General features: G+C 45.2%; 1 protein-coding gene across 7 annotated transcripts in view; it reads left to right on the forward strand.

Moving 5' to 3' along the window:
• Positions 1 to 21,371, forward strand: part of LOC126259460 (golgin subfamily A member 6-like protein 22) — a 426,680-nt gene that overhangs the window by 58,410 nt on the left and 346,899 nt on the right. Inside the window, exon 1 of one of the 7 annotated variants that reach the window (XM_049956339.1) lies at positions 3,291 to 3,581. The exons of 3 other annotated variants lie outside the window; for them this stretch is intronic. In XM_049956339.1, the coding sequence (XP_049812296.1) occupies positions 3,391 to 3,581 (191 nt within the window). In that variant the 5' untranslated portion in view covers positions 3,291 to 3,390. Of the gene's footprint in view, positions 1 to 3,290; positions 3,582 to 21,371 lie in introns of those variants that run through there. 3 more of the 7 variants (XM_049956347.1, XM_049956298.1, XM_049956290.1) reach the window with 3 other exon arrangements.

Here is a 21,371-nt window from a genome sequence, read left to right on the forward strand (position 1 = left end):
GAAGACACCGATACAGAGAACTTTTGTAAATGACCTTAATAATAACACCGTCTATTCCTTAGAGGAGGAATAAATTTAGAACGTATGTTAAGTGGAAATGATGCCCTCGGATGAAAAATCAAAAACCCAGAAACGTGAGAAATATTCTAAGGAAAACACTTGAGCCATGAGTAAAATAGCGAAGGCAAAAATAGAAGCAATCAGGAGTTGTGTAATTAAATTAAGTAACTTGAAATAAGAACGAGAAAACGTGAAACGATGATTTAAGTTCTACTAGCCCGAACGTGCACCAGAGAAAACGTTTACAGTTTTTGGAAACTGACAGTGTTTTGCAAATACACTCCTGGAAATTGAAATAAGAACACCGTGAATTCATTGTCCCAGGAAGGGGAAACTTTATTGACACATTCCTGGGGTCAGATAAATCACATGATCACACTGACAGAACCACAGGCACATAGACACAGGCAACAGAGCATGCACAATGTCGGCACTAGTACAGTGTATATCCACCTTTCGCAGCAATGCAGGCTGCTATTCTCCCTTGGAGACGATCGTAGAGATGCTGGATGTAGTCCTGTGGAACGGCTTGCCATGCCATTTCCACCTGGCGCCTCAGTTGGACCAGCGTTCGTGCTGGACGTGCAGACCGCGTGAGACGACGCTCCATCCAGTCCCAAACATGCTCAATGGGGGACAGATCCGGAGATCTTGCTGGCCAGGGTAGTTGACTTACACCTTCTAGAGCACGTTGGGTGGCACGGGATACATGCGGACGTGCATTGTCCTGTTGGAACAGCAAGTTCCCTTGCCGGTTTAGGAATGGTAGAACGATGGGTTCGATGACGGTTTGGATGTACCGTGCACTATTCAGTGTCCCCTCGACGATCACCAGTGGTGTACGGCCAGTGTAGGAGATCGCTCCCCACACCATGATGCCGGGTGTTGGCCGTGTGTGCCTCGGTCGTATGCAGTCCTGATTGTGGCGCTCACCTGCACGGCGCCAAACACGCATACGACCATCATTGGCACCAAGGCAGAAGCGACTCTCATCGCTGAAGACGACACGTCTCCATTCGTCCCTCCATTCACGCCTGTCGCGACACCACTGGAGGCGGGCTGCACGATGTTGGGGCGTGAGCGGAAGACGGCCTAACGGTGTGCGGGACCGTAGCCCAGCTTCATGGAGACGGTTGCGAATGGTCCTCACCGAAACCCCAGGAGCAACAGTGTCCCTAATTTGCTGGGAAGTGGCGGTGCGGTCCCCTACGGCACTGCGTAGGATCCTACGGTCTTGGCGTGCATCCGTGCGTCGCTGCGGTCCGGTCCCAGGTCGACGGGCACGTGCACCTTCCGCCGACCACTGGCGACAACATCGATGTAATGTGGAGACCTCACGCCCCACGTGTTGAGCAATTCGGCGGTACGTCCACCCGGCCTCCCGCATGCCCACTATACGCCCTCGCTCAAAGTCCGTCAACTGCACATACGGTTCACGTCCACGCTGTCGCGGCATGCTACCAGTGTTAAAGACTGCGATGGAGCTCCGTATGCCACGGCAAACTGGCTGACACTGACGGCGGCGGTGCACAAATGCTGCGCAGCTAACGCCATTCGACGGCCAACACCGCGGTTCCTGGTGTGTCCGCTGTGCCGTGCGTGTGATCATTGCTTGTACAGCCCTCTCGCAGTGTCCGGAGCAAGTATGGTGGCTCTGACACACCGGTGTCAATGTGTTCTTTTTTCCATTTCCAGGAGTGTATGTATAGTGAAACAGAACTAATCGCAAATATACGAGAGTTAAAAATTGTCAAACAGTATTGATCGATATTTTTAAATCAACTTTTAGAACACCATCTTTAGGAGAAACCACGATACAAAACTGAAAGATAGAAAACAGTAGCTCCTTTATAAAAGACATGTACCCAGTGGGTCATCGATTCGACTTTTAGCATCCTTTTTCTTTGCATGTCATAGTCATTTTCTTCAGGTGCTGAGGATTTCTCATTTCGTATTTTATGGAGTGTTACAACAAGTTGAGATGTTTGTGTCCCACATAAATTTTGAGAACAGTAGAATAAAATTTTGTACAATCATTTTCTCATAGTTCATGTTCCCTGTTTTTCGTCAATGGATATGACTATAAAAGAGTCGACTGATTACAGTCGTGGAGCAATGGTACTCATTCCCATAATAATGTCTAAGAGACAGTTCAGGTTGATTGGACGACATTAACCATACTACTACATTCGGTTTAGGCATTTACTGGGTCGCATAGGCCGTAATCCTACTATCTTTCCTCTTGGTCCCACATTCTCTCGTTCTGTTCCTTTCCCTATCAGATTTCTATAGCTGTTAAAAATGGCTCTGAGCACTATGGGACTTAACCTCTGAGGTCATCAGTCCCCTAGAACTTAGGACTACTTAAACCTAACTAACCTAAGGACATCACACACATCCATGCCCGAGGCAGGATTCGAACCTGCGACCGTAGCGGTCGCGCGGTTCCAGACTGAAGCGCCTAGAACCGCTCGGCATAGCTGTTAGTGACTGGAGATAATCCGATGTTCTCATAAGAAGTTTGTAATTATCTCTGGTATGGTCAATTTGCAGTTGCAGGAAATCTTTCGTAACCAGCCTTCTGAGCTCGTAAGCTGCTTTCCCTCTAGAGACAATGCTGGAGGCTGTTCACGTAAATCTAATCCATCCGACTAAGAGACTACAGAAGATCAGACTTTTCTTTCTTAACTCTGTATTTCTATCTAGATGTCAGTAGAGATCTTCGTTGTGTCTGCTTCTCTACACACACCTTCTTTCATGGGGGGTCCTTAATTTTTCGCAGATGCCTTCTGTCGTTTAGGCCACATTCCATGAGTTGTCCTTCGCTAAAAATGTTCAGGAATTCTGAGACATAGAGTACTGAAGCTCTCTTTATGGTCTTGTGTTGTGGGAGGTCTAGGTTGAGGGTATTTGATCTCTAAATATTATTACAGGGATGGCAAGCTCTGTCCAGTTTGTTGCACCTATTGTTCGTGCTCAGATCCTCATTAATTTTTGGGCTGGACGACGTGCATAAAACAGCCGCTGGAGGGGCTGCAATAGACACGCCGTGTAACTTTGCAGGCGTTTGCAATAAGTTGCGATTTAGCGAATGGAAGGCGCGTAAATGTCAGCCGGGAGGAAGTGGGGGATGAAGGGGCAGAGCGCGCGCCCGTCGCCGCTGTTGCCGCCGCCGCCGCCGCCGCCGTGCCAGCGGCCAGGTTTATTTAGTGCTGCAAGCAGCCGGCGGATCGGCGCCGCCAATAATAGCATAGCAGAAACAAGTGGCCGCCCCGTGCCGTGCTATCGCGCGGGTCAGCTCAGCTGCGACACTCGACGCCTCCAGAGAAGATGGACAGTGGCGACGAAGACAGCGTCCTCGAGGGCAGCGTGGGCAGCGGCAGTGGCAGCGGCAGCGGCGATGGCGACGCAGACAGCGACGCCGTGCAGCGGGCCTGCGGCGCCTGTCCGCAGGACATCCTCGACTGCATGGAGCGCGCCGGCTGCGGCGAGCCGCCCCTCGCCGCTTTCTTCACTTACTGGTCAGTGCGGCACCGTCCCCCACTAGCCCAGTGCAAAATCTGATACGCAGTAAAACTTTCATTTCTTTAACGGTGGCTTGTACTATTCTTCAGCAAATGATCATTTTATCGACCCCTAATCAAGTATCCTACTGGTAGACAGTGAGACTTCTAGTAGTATAACGATGCGTAGTGTCATTCTTAAAATACTGCTAGCGTATCTGACAAGTCTCACTACTACACCCTCGTGGAAGTCTGGTAGACAGTGCAGCTTCCAACTGTATAATGTGACTCGTGTCATCGTATAATTATTGCTAACGTATCATCACTACTAGCCGCTCCCCCTGAAAAGTCTGGTAGACAGTGCAAGGTCATTGCGTAATGTGATTCGAGTCAGTCCTCAGTTACTCCTAGCGTATCTGATAAGTCCCGCTACTAGCTCTCTGTGGAAAGTCTAGTAGGCAATGCAACTTACAGCTCTATAAAATGACTCATGTCATTCTGCAGTTACAGCTAACATATCTGACAAGTCCTATTGCTAGCTCCCTGTGGAAGTCTGATAGACGGTGCAACTTCGAGTTCTACATCTACATCTACGTCTACATCCGTACTCCGCAAGCCACCTGACGGTGTGTGGCGAAGGGTACTTTGAGTACTTCTATCGGTTCTCCCTTCTATTCCAGTCTCGTATTGTTCGTGGAATGCCTCTGTGTGGGCTCTAATCTCGCTGATTTTATCCTCATGGTCCCGTCGCGAGATATACGTAGGAGGGAGCAATATACTGCTTGACTCCTCGGTGAAAGTATGTTCTCTAAACTTCAACTAAAGCCCGTACCGAGCTACTGAGCGTCTCTCTTGCAGAGTCTTCCGCTGAAGTTTATCTATCATCTGCGTAACGCTTTCGTGATTACTAAATGATACTGTAACGAAGCGCGCTGCTCTCCGTTGGATCTTCTCTATCTCTTCTATCAACCCTATCTGGTACGAATCCCACACTGCTGAGCAGTATTCAAGCAGTGGGCGAACAAGTGTACTGTAACCAACTTCCTTTGTTTTCGGATTGCATTTCCCTAGGATTCTTCCAATGAATCTCAGTCTGGCATCTGCTTTACCGACGATCAACTTTATATGATCATTCCATTTTAAATCACTCCTAATACGTACTCCCAGATAATTTATGGAATTAACTGCTTCCAGTTGCTGACGTGCTATATTGTAGCTAAATGATGAAGGATCTTCTTTCTATGCATTCGCAGCACATTACACTTGTCTACAATGAGATTCAGTTGCCATACCCTGCACCATGCGTCAATTCGTTGCAGATCCTCCTGCATTTCAGTACAATTTTCCATTGTTACAACCTCACGATATACCACAGCATCATCCGCAAAATGCCTCGGTGAAACTCCGATGTTATCCACAAGGTCATTTATATATATTTTGAATAGCAACGGTCCTACGACACTCCCCTGCAGCACACCTGAAATCACTCTTACTTCGGAAGACTTCTCTCCATTGAGAATGAGTTGTGTGCTATGACTTGTGTCATTCTGAAATTAATGCTAGCGTGTCTGACAAGTCTCACTAATAGCCCCCGCGGGAAGTCCGATAGACAGTGGCAAACGGTGCAACATCCAGTTGTATAATGTGACTCGGGACGTTCTACAATTACTACTGACAAGTCCCACTGACAGCTCACCATGGAAAGCCTGACAGACACTGCAACTTTCACTATATAATGTGATTCGTGCCATTCTGCAATTACTGCTAATATATCTGACAAGTCCCACTACTAGCCTTCCCCCTCCCCCCCCCCCCCTCTTCCCACCCTCCCACTGCTGCCAATGTTGTGATCACATACCACGATTGTTCATGCGATATGCAATTAGGAAAGTTTTCGACCTGGTACTAATCAATAACGATTTGTTTTTGTTATTCTGATGAACAATAACATGAGCCTAGGGCCGATGTGAGCTGTCAAATAGTTTTGTTTATAGTACTTTGAAAGCAGTCACATCATGTGTGGTTTGCTTAATTTGACAAATGTAATTCCGCTATTAGATTCTTTACTTTGGCCTATGTAGCATCCTATAGTTTTAAGAACTAACGATAGAGCGAGTGAATTCAACCATAACTTTATTTCACTCCTTTATGAACCACTAGAAGGACGTTATAATACTGTGAACAGAGATGAATGTATCGAGGTAGTGCATAATACGGCGTAGGACGGTCGGCGATTAAAGATGTATGAAACAGATGACGTCAAATATATGTCATAAATGTTTATGTTACAAATAATTATGTGAAAGATTTCAGTAATACAGGTGTCACCTTTAGTGAATACTGAACAACAGCAAACGAAAATCTGGACCATATGTAGTATGAACCCAACGGATACAGTGCGTCAGTTCGTTGCTGTGGTTAGTACGCAGTTCTTCTGCATCACGCCAGAAATGAAACAGCGACGGAAGTAGTAAGCTGTGCATCGAAGAAAGTGTGAAGTCGTGTTCTTCCTAACGGTAACGTTATGGCCAATGTTCTCTGGGTTGTAAAACGGATTTTTTAAAGGAGTATCTCGTAAAACGTAAAACAATAGTCGGTTATATCCTCTGCGGCAACGAGATGAAATCTACAAAAGAAGAGATCAGAACGAGAGAAAAACATCTTCCATCACGATATGTCCGTTATGGTTCGTTATGAACATGAAGTAGAGGGTGAAGCACGGAGTAAGCAAAAGACGGCGACAAATGTCCTCATACCACGAGGTACTGCAGAACGGTTTTAATCCAGGACACTGACTAACACTCATGTGATCTTGAACTGTATTCCACTTGCTTTTCGTCCCGTCATTGGAAGAGGTAACTCATTTGAACTGTATTCCTTCAAGTCAAGCGTCGAAGCACTCGCCGGTTTTAGAGGTGGCTCCAGCGTACCATATTTCACCACCTGCAGGCGAACTAAAGTGTTAAAATATAAATAAAACATGACGTTACGGAGAATTAAGCTGGCCAAGGTGCCGTGAACGACTAAACTGCATGGGCGATGTCGTAAGTGGGTCAGTACTGTACAAACGAAATCCGTCCGTCCAAGCGAGAGAAACACATCGATTAAACAAATGGATGAAATTTGCTTAGCCTCTGAGCCGAAGTTTTGTGTACGCTCCACGAGGGTTATAATGTTACTAACGGATACTCAGTACAAATATCTAGTATTATCGGGAAATTTAATTTTTCGACTACTATTCGCTAAAAATATTTATGATCATTTGAATTGTACGTAGAATGTTTGGTATACTATCTATGAATAGAAGGATTATGATACGGATACTTAAAATAAGAAGTCAACTTCTGCCCCTGAGAGCAGGGTTTTTCTTGACAATATCCAGAGGACTTAAAAATTACAGTATATGATTACAGAGCATGTTAGCTTTATTTCCAGGGTTTTGCAATTAAGTGCTTGTTGTACAAAAAATTAGGGCTCCCATTTAACTTTCCATAAACTTTCTGTTACAGTTTCGTGTGTACTATACCATCCTGTAGCAAGGATCTTTGAATTTTATGGATTTATGTTGCCGTATCTACTTGATAAGGACAACATACAGATATTTTTTGAGTAAGAAACGAACGAATGCAGATGTGTGTGGACTTTAATGGGATCTACTTTCCACGAGACCACCACGCTGGAGCAATAGAATTGGCCCCAATACTGTCTTGTATGCGATTTCCTTTCCAGTAGTGTTGCATTTTCGCAGAACCTGATTTTACGTGGTTGTGCCTTTTTACTTGATTTGTTATTATTGCCTCTAAGTACTAATTCCATTTGGTGTGCTCATTAAGTTCGCTACTGATTCTGTAATCATGTAGTATCGGGTCTTTCCTTTTTTGTCATAGGCATTATTTTACATTCTCCATCTAAAGAGAGCTCCAGTTGGTTGTACAAAATGGAATAGTTTAATGTCATTCTGCAGAATGTCATAAAACTGTGCAATACCAATACAATTGTGCCAAAACAGTCAACAGAGACGGCTTCTATAGTTGAAGCGATGAATTAAGTGGTTGCCATGCGTTTATCTTTGCTTGGTTACAATCTTTGGAATCAGATTGCAGTGGAAATTGGGCTTATAATCCGAAAAAATAATACAGTTTTGTGAAATTGGGCAACACACCAAGTAGAAATTCTAAGTCATCTAAGTCATCCTGCAGTCACTCAACGACGATTCTTTCCTGTACACTAGAGCAAACCGCGGCAAATTGTTGCTCACTCTACGCGTCAGATCGTTTGTTATTATAGAAAACAAGTGCGGTTCTATTATGCTTTCTTAGGGTGCTTCTGACGATATTCTTGCCACTAATAAACACTCGCCTTCCAGTACAACATATTGGTTTCCACATTGTCAGTCACATTAATGTGACCACCTGTTAAAACCTTGCATAACCAGCATTTGCAGCGCGAACGCGCAGGACGAGTGTCAGTCACGTTCTGGAAGTTTCCGACAGTGACGTAACAGCCATGCCGACTCCAGTTTCTCGGTTCAGGATCCATGGCGCAAACACCCCGATCGAGGTGGTCCCACAGATATCCGACTGGATTTAAATCCGGCGAGCTTGGTGGCCAGGGGAGTACGGCAAGCCCGCATCTCGTGGTCGTGCGGTAGCGTTCTCGCTTCCCACGCCCGGGTTCCCGGGTTCGATTCCCGACGGGGTCAGGGATTTTCTCTGCCTCGTGATGGCTGGGTGTTGTGTGTGATGTCCTTAGGTTAGGTAGTTCTAAGTTCTAGGGGACTGATGACCATAGATGTTAAGTCCCATAGTGCTCAGAGCCATTTTGAAGTACGGCAAACTCATTGTGGTTCTCGTCGAACCACGCACGTAAACTACGAACTGTGTGAGATATTGCATTGTCCTACTGGTAGATGCCATCATACCGAGAGGAAGAAATGTAGAGGCGGACATGGTCCCCAAGGATAAGTGCATACTTGTGTTGATGAATTGTGACTTCCAGAATGACGAGATCATCCAGGAAATGCAACGAAAACATTCCGCAGACAAACAACGCTTCCTCGATTGTTGCAGGGCATTTGTCTTCAGATGTTTCACGCCGTACAATCTGTGCGGATGAGCAAAAAGTGTGATTCATCTGAAGACGACATCTGCCGCCACTCAGCGGACGTCAGATTGCGCTACTGGCCTGCAAATTCCAGTCTTCGTCGCCAATGGACAACAGACAGCATAGGTGCACCAACCAGGCGCCTGCTGCAGAGGCCATACGCAGCAACGCTCGCTGAACAGTTGTTGAGGAGCCGCTGTTGGTAGTCCCTTAGGTCATCTGGGCGGTCTGTTGCTCAACATTTGCACGTTTATTTACCCTCAGACGTCTCCGCAGCCCCCGTTGATCCCTCTCATCTATGGCCCGCGGTGGACAGCGACGGTTTTGGATAGCGCCATTTTGCGTTGCACGGTGTACTTTAAGCATGGCGGCACGCGAACGGTTTACAAACTTAGCCATTTCGGAAATGCTTCCACACCGTTAGCCCGAAAACCAATCATCATGTCCTTGTGGACGTCAGATAAATCGATCCGTATCCGCATTACGACTGCGACTGCACATCTTTCTCGCGCTCCCCCCCCCCCCCCCCCCCGCCTCCCTCCCACCGCGACACATTTTATATACCCTCCACTGCTAGTGCTGCCACCTGGCGTCTGTGAGTGGTTATTATTACACTTAGACGTCGGAAATAGGTGGTGGTCACATTAATGTACTTGGACCATGTATTACTTACCACAAAATACAATGTTTCCGCAAGAGCCCATAGTTGAATGAATTAAAACAAAGCGGGAATATCGAAAAAAAATTCTGCCAACTTTTTTTTACGTCATTTGACGAATACAGTCAAAATATGTCAACTCAGTGGCAGCGGACGAACAGTTTACTACAAATGTGTTGCTGATCATCACATAAAGGGCAAGAGAACGGAGCGCATGCGCAGCATCACGGAAAAAGGCATGGAAATATGTTTTGGGTAGCTGAACGAATAAATACAGACGTGTGTGGACTTTATTGGGTTCTTCTTCCCATGAGGCCACCAGATATTTACCATTTGGTAAAACCAGGAATTTGCTTCCGTTATCTGGTTGCTTTTGTGTCAGCCTCGTACTCGACGTTTCCCAGAATTGCATATTAACACGTCCGTAGCAAACTACACGTCCACTGCCGAAGGACAGATGATGTTATGCAAGGACACAGTTCAGTACCGAAAACCCCAGTCGGGTAGTCATATGCCACCGCAAATAAGCTCACTCGAGAAAAAGTTAGTCACTCCTTTAAAAGATCACACCGCTCTGGAGAGCGGTCGACTGTTTAGGGCAGCTACCAGGTGGTCATGTGATCCTACAGCGCTGATGTAAGTCACCGTAGTAAACTAGTGTATATGAACCAGTCGGTTGTATGGAAACAGCCCGTTCATACATGTCGAGGAGTAGACGTGACACAATGACAGAAAGAAGCGCCATGTTGGACGTGCCCGTGACCGTACTGTGGATGAAACTGCCCGATTTCATTGTAAAGTGCCGACTACCCAATGCGGCTACAAGGGATTATGTACTACTCTCAACAAGGTAATGCGGCTTAGGAACAGATGCCATACAAGGGGAGTTCATTAAGTAATATAACACCTTTTTTTCTCGGCCGGTTTCTTTGGAAAAAATGCGGAATTTGTTGTGGGACTTGGGGAATATTCCCGCTTTAGCCCGCATAATTTCATGAAGTTCCGATAGTTGGTGACGTCATAAGTAGCCTTCAAAGCAGCATCTTTAACGGAGGCGCATTCCAACCAGAGTGTTTGTTTTGCAGCAAAACAAAAGCATCGCAGATATTCGTAGGAGCTTGCAGAATGTCTACGGAGAGTTGGTAGTAAAGAAAAGCACGGTGACTCCTTGGCAAAGCGCCTGTCATCATCGCAAAAAGATCGAGCAAAGCTGTTCGATCTCCGGCGTGCCAGCGGGCCACACACAGCTGTGACACCTGCATCGTTGGAACGTGCGGACACTCTCATTCGAGGTGATCGACGGATGACAATCAAACATATCGCTGCACAAATAAACTCAGAGATGTATGAGGTTCCTCGCCACCTAACAGAAGATCATTAAAAACAACGAAGGGCTATCTGTGCGGAATTGTTTGCTACGAGCCTGATCGTGACAATTTTTTACCGAATATCACAAAATTTCATTGGATTCTTGTTCCTCATCCATCGTACAGATTGGCTCTCGCACCTTCCGACTTCCATCTGTTTGGCCCAATAAAGGATGCACTTCGCGGGAAGCAGTACGTTGTTGACGAGGATGTTATTCATGCAGCAGGAAGGTGGCTCCGACGTCGACCAGTAGAGTCGTACCATGCAAACGTACAGGCCCTCCCAGTAAGGTGTCGCAAGGTCGTCGTGTTGAACAGAGATTATGTTGAATAGTTTTGTAGCCACTGGAGTGGGAGAAATATGGTGTATTGAAATCCCGTATAAACCGAACCTGTTTTTAGCAAAAATTTTGTTACATTACTTATTAAAAACAGCTCGTAAAAATATCCTAACCCATAGAGACTAGACACGACCCTAACGCATTGTCAAAGACAATCGTTTACAAACCCGACAGTCAGTTAATGTAGGTTCATCTCAGCCGTTTTCTGAGCAGAGACTGCGAACGGAACTATATGCTAGCGATATTTGGAATCGAGTACCTCGGTAACGGCCTCTGATCACAGCGACACATCAACCTGCACGACTTCATTGGCTCAAACAAGTAGTTGGACTGTAGTTGAGAGGGCCGTGTATCGTCGTCCACGAATGGCCATTTTGTCTTTCCAAAGGATGCAAGGCGTTGAGTACACACCGACCGCCCAGTGAAGCGTTTAACCTGCAGTGCATGTGCAGGGTTTAGTTCAGGCTGGAAGAGGTTCTGCGATGTTTTTGATGTGTTCTTCAAATCAAGGCTTGTGCCGTTCCGTTCGTGTTACCGTCAATGCGAATCAAGGATGTTTAGTTCACGTTACAGGTGACCAACTTCGTGATTAATATGCCGTGTACACTTCGTTCTTCCAAGATAAGAAGAGATGCATTCATGGGGCTACAAGCATACGTTCCTGGTTTCCCGATTATTCAGGTGTTCTATCATACCGCGACTGTCCAGCTAAGTCGTCTGTGAAAAATTAATTTTTTTTTACTCATCATTTGTCTCTTGTGCCAGCCTGTTCATCTGAGAGCAGCACTTGCATCCTCAATTATTCTGTCTTTCTCTACAGATTTTACCCTCTAAAGTCCTCTCTAATACTACGGAGGTTATTCCCCGATGTTGTAACACGTGTCCTATCATCCTGTCCCTTATTGTTGGCCGGCCGGAGTGGCCGTACGGTTCTGGGCGCTACAGTTTGGAACCGAGCGACCGCTACGGTCGCAGGTTCGAATCCTGCCTCGGGCATGGATGTGTGTGATGTCCTTAGGTTAGTTAGGTTTAATTAGTTCTAAGTTCTAGGCGACTGATGACCTCAGAAGTTAAATCGCATAGTGCTCAGAGCCATTTGAACCTTATTGTTGTCAGTGTTTCCCATATTCTCCTTTCTTGACAATTCTGCGAAGAACTTCTTCATTCTTACCTTAGGCAGTCCAACTTTTTTAACATTATTCCGGAGCACTGCATCTCGAATACTTCTATTCTATTCTGGTTTTCCCACAGTCCGTAATTAACTTGCACACAATTCTGTGCTCCAAACGTACATTCTCAGAAATATCTTCTTCAAATTAACGTCTGGTATTAGTAGACTTCTTTGGCCAGGAATGCCAATTTTACCTGTGCTAGTCCACTTTTTATGTCCTCCTTGTTTCGACTGTCATGTGTTATTTTGATTGCAAGGTACCAAAATTCCTTAACGTCGTCTGCTTTGTGATCACCAATTTTGATGTTAAGTTTCTCGCTACTCTAATTTCTGTACTCCTCATTACTTTCGTTTTTCTCCGATTTACTCTCAATCCATATTCTGTACTGGTTAGACTGTTAATGCCGTTCAATAGATCCTGTAATTTTCTTCACCCTCACTGAGAATAGTTTAGGTTAGGTTGTTTGGGGGAAGAGACCAAACAGCGAGGTCATCGGTCTCATCGGATCAGGGAAGGATGGGAAAGGAAGTCGGCCGTGCCCTTTCAAAGGAACCATCCCACCATTTGCCTGGAGCGATTTATGGAAATCACGGAAAACCTAAATCAGGATGGCCGGACGCGGAATTGAACCGTCGTCCTCCCGAATGCGAGTCCAGTGTGCTAACCACTGCGCCACCTTGCTCGGTCACTGAGAATAGCAATGTCATCAATGAATCTTATCATCGATATCCTTTCACCCTAAATTTTAATCCCGCTCTTGAACCTTTCTTTTATTTCTGTCATTGGTTCTTGGACTGAAAAATAGGGGCAAAAGACTGTATTCCTGCCTTCACCCTTTTTACTTCGAACACATCGTTCTTGGTCTTTCTGACTTATTGTTGCCTCTTGGTTCTTGTACATGTTGTACATAATCCGGCTTTCCCCATAGCTTACTCCTATCTTTTTAGAATTTTGTTCTTGTAGCACCTTTCACATTTTCGAACGCTCTTTACAAGTCGACAAATCCTGTGAATGTGTCTTGATTTTCCTTCAGTTTTGCTTCCATTATCAACCGCAACATCAGAACAGCCTCTCTGGTGCCTTTACCTTTCCTAAAGCCAAACTGGTCATCTTCTAAAGGATCCTCAACTTAATTATCCATTTTCCTGTGTATTATTCTTGTCAGCAACTTGGGTGCATGAGCTGTTAAGCTTATTGTATCATAATTCTCGCACTTGTCGGCTTTTCCAATCTTGGGAATTGCGCGGATGACGTTTCTCCAACAATGTGGTGGTATATCGCCAGTCTCATATCTTCTAAACACCAACGTGAATAATCATTTTGTTGCCACTTCCCAAGTGATTTTAGAAATTCCGATAGAATGTGATCTATCCCTTCTGTCTTATTTGATCTTAAGTCTGCCAAAGCTCTTTTAAATTCTGACAAATACTGGAGCCCCTGTCTCTCCCATGCATATTCCAGTTTCTTCTTCTACCACGTCATCGAACTGTTCCTCTCCCTCAAAGAGGCCTTCAGTGTACTCTTTCCACCAAGCCGCTCTCTGCTCTGCATTTAATAATACAATTCCCATGTTACCGCCATTGCTTTTCATTTCACCGAAGGTTGTTTTGACTTTTGTATTCGCTGAATCAATCATTCCGATGATTTTTTTTATTTCTTCACATTTTTCCGGCACCCATTTCGCCTTGGCTTTCCTGCAGTTCCTATTTATCTATTTCTTAGTGATTTATTTTCCTGTGTTCTCGATTATCTCTGAACATTTCGGTACTTTCTTTACCCGTCGATCAGTTAAAGTATTTCTCCCATTACCCAAGGTTTCTTCGTTCCTAAGAGTTCTTCGTTCCTAAAATCTATGTTTGTCTTTCCAACTTTCGTGATTGCTCCTTTTAGAGATGTCCATACCTATTCAATTGAGCTGCCTGCTGTATTATTCCTTACTGCAGGGTCGACATCTTCCACTCCAACAGCGGGTGAAAAGTAGCATTGAACATCTGCACAGTTTGTTAGGTCCACGGAAACCAATCATCAGTGAGTGGCTATGGCAGAGTATGATCTACTTCGCCGAATTGAGATCAAGGCCAGAGGCGATGTTACAAGATGGCATTAGTGTCATATCTCCTAGGGCCAGTTTTGTTTGCTCGGCTTGCTTAGTTCCCAAGTAGTGGAAGGAAGCAGTCTCAATTCTTTTGTGCCAGTGTCGCATAGTTTTTAAAAGTATCGGACAGTGCTGACGAATTCATTATACCAGGGCGTGTATACAACTGACGTTGCGCCACGAGTGGGAAGAGTGGTGCTCACATCTCCGTTCTGCCAATGTCCGGTTTTCCGTACTTTCAGTGAAAAGATTGAAGTGAATGGTGAGATCGTTATGTTGGCAAGGTATTTTCTTTCCTCAGAGTTTTGGTATCTGAGTTTGAGCTCCACCTCTAATGACCGAACTGTTGACGATAGCCAACGGCCTCGGCTCTTTGAATACATCGGTTGCCGTCAGTCACCGAAGGCAAGCAACGTCGGGCGTGGCTAGTACTTGGATGGGTAACCGCCTGAGTACGCGTCGCGCTGTTGGCCGCTTTCCCTTTCCTTTCCGGCAACGTGGAGGAGGGGTGATGATGTGAAGTTCACGTACATTTTCCGTCACTTTCCTGGATTATTATGCAGCCACTCCATGGTGTGTCTTGTACGAGGGCATGTGACCCCAGTGTTGACGGTGATCCGTGTGATGGAGGGGGGCAGCAGGCTACGTGTTGGCACCGGATGTTACACTCACCCTTTTCTCAACGACACAAGCACGACACCACACTAAAAGAACAGCCATACAGTTCTCTACACTAGTCAGATACACTTAACTCCCACACTTCAAGATGGAAAGACGCCAGTGTTCGCGAAGGACAGGAGAAACCTTTCCAATTAGACTGTTGAAGCTGCCCCTCGTAGCATCCGAGACAACCATGCCATTATACTTTACTTTCTATCACTGACGATACTACGAAATTTAATCTTCCTTCTTTTTATTTTCTGTATCGTTTCGGTGCTGACTGGACCTCCCACTTCACGCCAAAAGCTAAACAACAGTGAAAGCTGTAGGTGGAAACTGTAGTTCCTACACCAAAAATGGGTAAGGCGTTTTCAAGTGGCAAAAAACTGATGTCCAGTTTTCTCTGCGTTGCCGAAGGGTTTCTTCTGATTACCTCGCAAAAGTAAGGAATGTAACTGTCTAGTACTAGACATCTCTCCCGGACAAATGAATTAAGAAATACAAGAGCTTACGATTGCAAACGACAAGAAAGCATAATACATTTGCCCAAAAGGTTGAATTAGTGGTTGGGAAACCAAGGTATTGCTGGCTCGTTCCCCGGTTCTCCCCCCCCCCCCCCCCCCCACTCACCACCCTCCTTAATTGCACCAGTTCCAGCATCTTAATAAATTTGTGTTTGAGAAAAGATTTGGGTGCGATGTCGAGACTGTGGCAGCCCCAGGTGTGCTGCATTGTTTAGCGAGTTTCAGCAGAGCTGTGCCCGCCGGAACACGGCAGCGGGCAGCAGGGAGCGGCGAGCGGCCGCCCGACTGACCCTTTAAGAGGGCGGAATGTTGGCAGCCGACCGTGCGCCGCGCCTCCTCTGCCAAGCCGCCACTGCGAATCCTGAAACTCGAACCCATGTCGTTACGCAAACGGTACTCAAGGCCAGTTTGGAGAAAAGACTGTCTATAGGTCCTGCTCAGTTTTTGCGAAAACAGCGCCAGTTGTGTTACATGTGATATATTTCAATATAGGGTACATTAATCTTGGCTCTCGCTGATATGTAAGAGTATCTTGATCGCACGTCACGCATATCAGAATCACCACGTTCAGATCTGTGGCATGATATACAAATCACCCACGCGCTAGATACACTTCTAAAATAAAATAAAAAGATGACAATTTACAACAGTACCACACAAACAAGTATAACATCAAAGTATATTAACAACCGAGAGATTAGAATCCCAAAATATTTATACTGTATGGAAACCGCATACCAGTTGGAACAGAAATGATATCAGGCGCAAAGGGGAAACTTGATGGTTGCTTCATGGTGGGGTCCGTCTCAGCGTGCCATGTAGAGGATCCGCGTTCTTTCCCGGTTCATTTCTCCTTGGTGGGAGGACTGGAGTGGGGTCCACTCAGCCTCGGATGCCAACTGAGGAGCATGATGAAAAAGACCGCTTCAACTACATTTATTTATGATCCAATTAGTTTCGTGATGTTATAGCAACATCTTCAGGGATACATCTGTACATAAACAGTATCAAAACATATGAAGATCCTGTTTCGGTTAACATTTAGACGAACCATACACAAAACTAAATAGGAAAATTATGTACTCACATTTATTTAGTAATTCATTTCAAACGATAGCCAGCAGATGACCCAGCATTGTGAAAAAACCGTTTAGTTGTCAAGAAGTCGGTAGTCCAGTTTAAAATAGGATAGAATGCAGCGACCATTATCCCGATACAGTAAATCTACAACAACGATAAAGTGGTAAACCAGATGGAGGTGAAAAATAAAACAAATGATTTGTGTAGGTGATGAAAGTTAACTTTACATTGGTAAGGTAATTTAGACAAAATGCTGCTTACAAAACAGACCATCTAGTGAAAAGGACTGAGGAAAAGCAGAATGCAGGGAACATCATCCTGATACAGGGAATCTAGAGTAAGGCTAAAGTGGTAACCAGATGGGCTGCAAAACTATAAAACAAATGATGCGCAGGTGACAAAACCTACGTTCACATGGTAAGGTAAAATAAACGGCATAAAGCAGAACTCTTGACCGTTGAACATTTTTATCACAATGGGACAAAGAATGTTGGGTCATCTACAGGTTATCTTTTGAAATAAATGTGAGTACATAATGATCTTACTCAGTTTCATATATGGTTGATCTAAATGTTAACTGAAACAGGTTGATTATACGTTTTGGAGGTGGCTCTAACGCCGCGAAATAGTTGAATCATATGTAAATATGTATCATACAGCTGAAGCGGTCTTTTTCATCATTGTATAATTCTACGGCTGTGGATGCCCACCATACAAACTTTTCTTCCAGTTGAGGAACTGCCTGAATGAGAAATAGAGGCTCCAAAGCCGACAGCAGCCGGGAGAGCGGTGTGTGACCCCACGCCCCTTCATATGCATCCAGACGACGCCATTGACGGTGGTCGGCCCCGATAGGGCTATCTGAGGTTATAACGGCGGAGCTTTCCGTTTTCTACAATAATTTGCCGTTAACGAGATACCCATTACATGGTCTATTGTTCTAACGGCGCAATATGGACATATATGACTTTACGTTCCAACAAATTTAGTACGCATTCGGGGAAAAGGTACCGTACTGAAGGTCTGGCGAAGTACTTAGGTACTTATAAAACAAATTGTGATGCTTCCTTAAACACTGACATGCATCAGTAGAATATATCTCGAAAGCGAAAGACGTAGATTACCCGAAAATTAACTCGTAAATAATTAAGGGGCTCCGGAAAGGCTCAAAAATCATGAAAAGTTCAATTTTTACTTTTTTGCGTTTTCTGAATCTGCAGACTATTACCTTTTAATAGATATATAATTTATTCAATTCCGAAGACTACAACTATTTTTAAATTTTTTTTGAAATGTGTTCTACATGGGCGTGACCCACTGTGGCGCTGTGGTGTTATTATTAACGTCCGTGTTCATCAGGTACATTTTAGTGATGTGAGATAAAGTATGTGTTGTGGCTAACCTGTGATGGTTCAATATATATCGCTGGTGTGATTGTCGATTGTTTCATGTTTATTTACTCTGTCGTTATCTCGAAAATATTCGTAATTAATTCTGTTTCTTGAGTCTCTGTTTTGTTGAAGTATAATAATGAGTAAAAGTAAAGTTATTAGAAATCCTCTGAAGGCTTTTAAGAAAAGGAGAAATGTTGGAAAGCCAAAGGTATGTGTTATTACTGTAAACAATAAAGACGATAACCAAGTGAGTGAACCTAACCTCTCAAGTACACCTGCCCATAGCAGTCAAAGTGGGAAAGAAAATACTTCACAGAAGAAGCTTGGTTCAATGAGTGAAAACTATGAATGTTTTATGGGCGAATCGGATGTGAATGAAATATTTGATATGTTGGTTCTCAAAGGAATTTTTTCAAACTGTGTAAGATGTATTCATTGTAGTGAAGTTGGTCTGGAACTCTCCATAATAAATCACGTAGGACTTGCTAGTGAAATACAACTGAAATGTGATAAGTGTTCATACATGACCACCTTTTGGAACAGTGTTGCAGTAACTGCAACTGAAGAAAATGGTAGCAAAATCTACGAACACAACATTAGATTTGTTTATTCCTTGCGTTTAGTTGGTAAGGGTGCTACTGCAGTTGCAATTTTCTGTCGCATCATGAATCTTCCAAATCCCCCAACCAAGTTTACGACCTATAATAAATTAATAGGGTCTAAAGTAGAAGATGTCTGTATAGAATCTATGAAGAACGCTGTGGAAGAGGCAGTAATGGAAAATAATGGTAACAGAGATTTGACTGCAGCGTTCGATGGTACCTGGCATAAACGGGGACACACATCTCTTCATGGTGTAGTATCTGCCACCAGTATGTATACAGGGAATGTTTTAGATGTAGCAGTAATATCAAAGTATTGTAGATGTCCACAAAAATATAAAGGTACACATGAAAATAATTGCAAAGCTAACTATAGTGGCAGTAGTGGAGGAATGGAAGTGGCTGGTGTTGCCAGTATATTCCAGCGTTCTGAGGCGTGCGATAAAGTGCGATATGTTAATTACCTTGGTGACGGTGATTCTAAAAGTTTCAAACATGTTCAAGGACTGAAGCCCTATGGTGATGATGTTGTAGTGCAGAAATTTGAGTGTATTGGACACGTACAGAAGCGAATGGGAAAAAGACTTCGGCGACTGAAAGCTTCGTACAAAAAACAAAAACTCAGTGATGGTAAAGGGTTGGATGGGAAGGGAAGGTTAACTGACAGTGTAATTGACAAAATACAGAACTACTATGGAATGGCTATTAGGCAAAATATACAAAGTGTCGACGAAATGAAGAAGGCTGTTTGGGCTCTTTTTTTCATACTTCTTCAACCGAAGAAAATCCCCAACATAGCTTGTGTCCCAAAGAAGAAGACAGTTGGTGTAAATATAACAAAGGATTGCTAACTGGTGAAGTGTACACTCATAAGCATAGTCTGCCTCATGCAATAATGGAGGTGATAAAACCTATTTTCAGAGACTTAGCAGCACATGAACTGTTGAAAAAGTGTATTCACGGAAAAACTCAAAACCCCAATGAAAGTGTAAATAGTGTTATATGGTCGAGAATCCCCAAGACTGTATTTGTTGGAATAGAAACACTTCACTTTGGTGTGTATGATGCTGTTGCGACTTTCAATGATGGCAACATTGTAAGGTGCAAGGTATTTAGAAATATGGGAATGAAGATAGGTTCTAACATGGTACGAGCGATGCTTGGTTTAGACAAGGAACGCCTTCGGGCTGCAGACAGGGCTGTAAAGAGTCTAGAAATACAAGCAAGAGTAAACAGGAGAAGGAACAAGAGGAAGCTGGAGGAGGAGTTTGCAGAGGATGAAGATAATCCATGCTATGGACCTGGAATGCACTAAAAAGTTAATCCAATCTTTGTCGCTCGATTCCCAAAACTTTTATTTTCTCATACTAATCACATGTTTTCTAAGGATCTTCCAAACATACACTCCTGGAAATTGAAATAAGAACACCGTGAATTCATTGTCCCAGGAAGGGGAAACTTTATTGACACATTCCTGGGGTCAGATACATCACATGATCACACTGACAGAACCACAGGCACATAGACACAGGCAACAGAGCATGCACAATGTCGGCACTAGTACAGTGTATATCCACCTTTCGCAGCAATGCAGGCTGCTATTCTCCCATGGAGACGATCGTAGAGATGCTGGATGTAGTCCTGTGGAACGGCTTGCCATGCCTTTTCCACCTGGCGCCTCAGTTGGACCAGCGTTCGTGCTGGACGTGCAGACCGCGTGAGACGACGCTTCATCCAGTCCCAAACATGTGCAATGGGGGACAGATCCGGAGATCTTGCTGGCCAGGGTAGTTGACTTACACCTTCTAGAGCACGTTGGGTGGCACGGGATACATGCGGACGTGCATTGTCCTGTTGGAACAGCAAGTTCCCTTGCCGGTCTAGGAATGGTAGAACGATGGGTTCGATGACGGTTTGGATGTACCGTGCACTATTCAGTGTCCCCTCGACGATCACCAGTGGTGTACGGCCAGTGTAGGAGATCGCTCCCCACACCATGATGCCGGGTGTTGGCCCTGTGTGCCTCGGTCGTATGCAGTCCTGATTGTGGCGCTCACCTGCACGGCGCCAAACACGCATACGACCATCATTGGCACCAAGGCAGAAGCGACTCTCATCGCTGAAGACGACACGTCTCCATTCGTCCCTCCATTCACGCCTGTCGTGACACCACTGGAGGCGGGCTGCACGATGTTGGGGCGTGAGCGGAAGACGGCCTAACGGTGTGCGGGACCGTAGCCCAGCTTCATGGAGACGGTTGCGAATGGTCCTCGCCGATACCCCAGGAGCAACAGTGTCCCTAATTTGCTGGGAAGTGGCGGTGCGGTCCCCTACGGCACTGCGTAGGATCCTACGGTCTTGGCGTGCATCCGTGCGTCGCTGCGGTCCGGTCCCAGGTCGACGGGCACGTGCACCTTCCGCCGACCACTGGCGACAACATCGATGTACTGTGGAGACCTCACGCCCCACGTGTTGAGCAATTCGGCGGTACGTCCACCCGGCCTCCCGCATGCCCACTATACGCCCTCGCTCAAAGTCCGTCAACTGCACATACGGTTCACGTCCACGCTGTCGCGGCATGCTACCAGTGTTAAAGACTGCGATGGAGCTCCGTATGCCACGGCAAACTGGCTGACACTGACGGCGGCGGTGCACAAATGCTGCGCAGCTAGCGCCATTCGACGGCCAACACCGCGGTTCCTGGTGTGTCCGCTGTGCCGTGCGTGTGATCATTGCTTGTACAGCCCTCTCGCAGTGTCCGGAGCAAGTATGGTGGGTCTGACACACCGGTGTCAATGTGTTCTTTTTTCCA

The sequence above is a fragment of the Schistocerca nitens genome, chromosome 1, assembly GCF_023898315.1.
Source record: "Schistocerca nitens isolate TAMUIC-IGC-003100 chromosome 1, iqSchNite1.1, whole genome shotgun sequence".
Lineage (NCBI taxonomy): Eukaryota > Metazoa > Arthropoda > Insecta > Orthoptera > Acrididae > Schistocerca > Schistocerca nitens.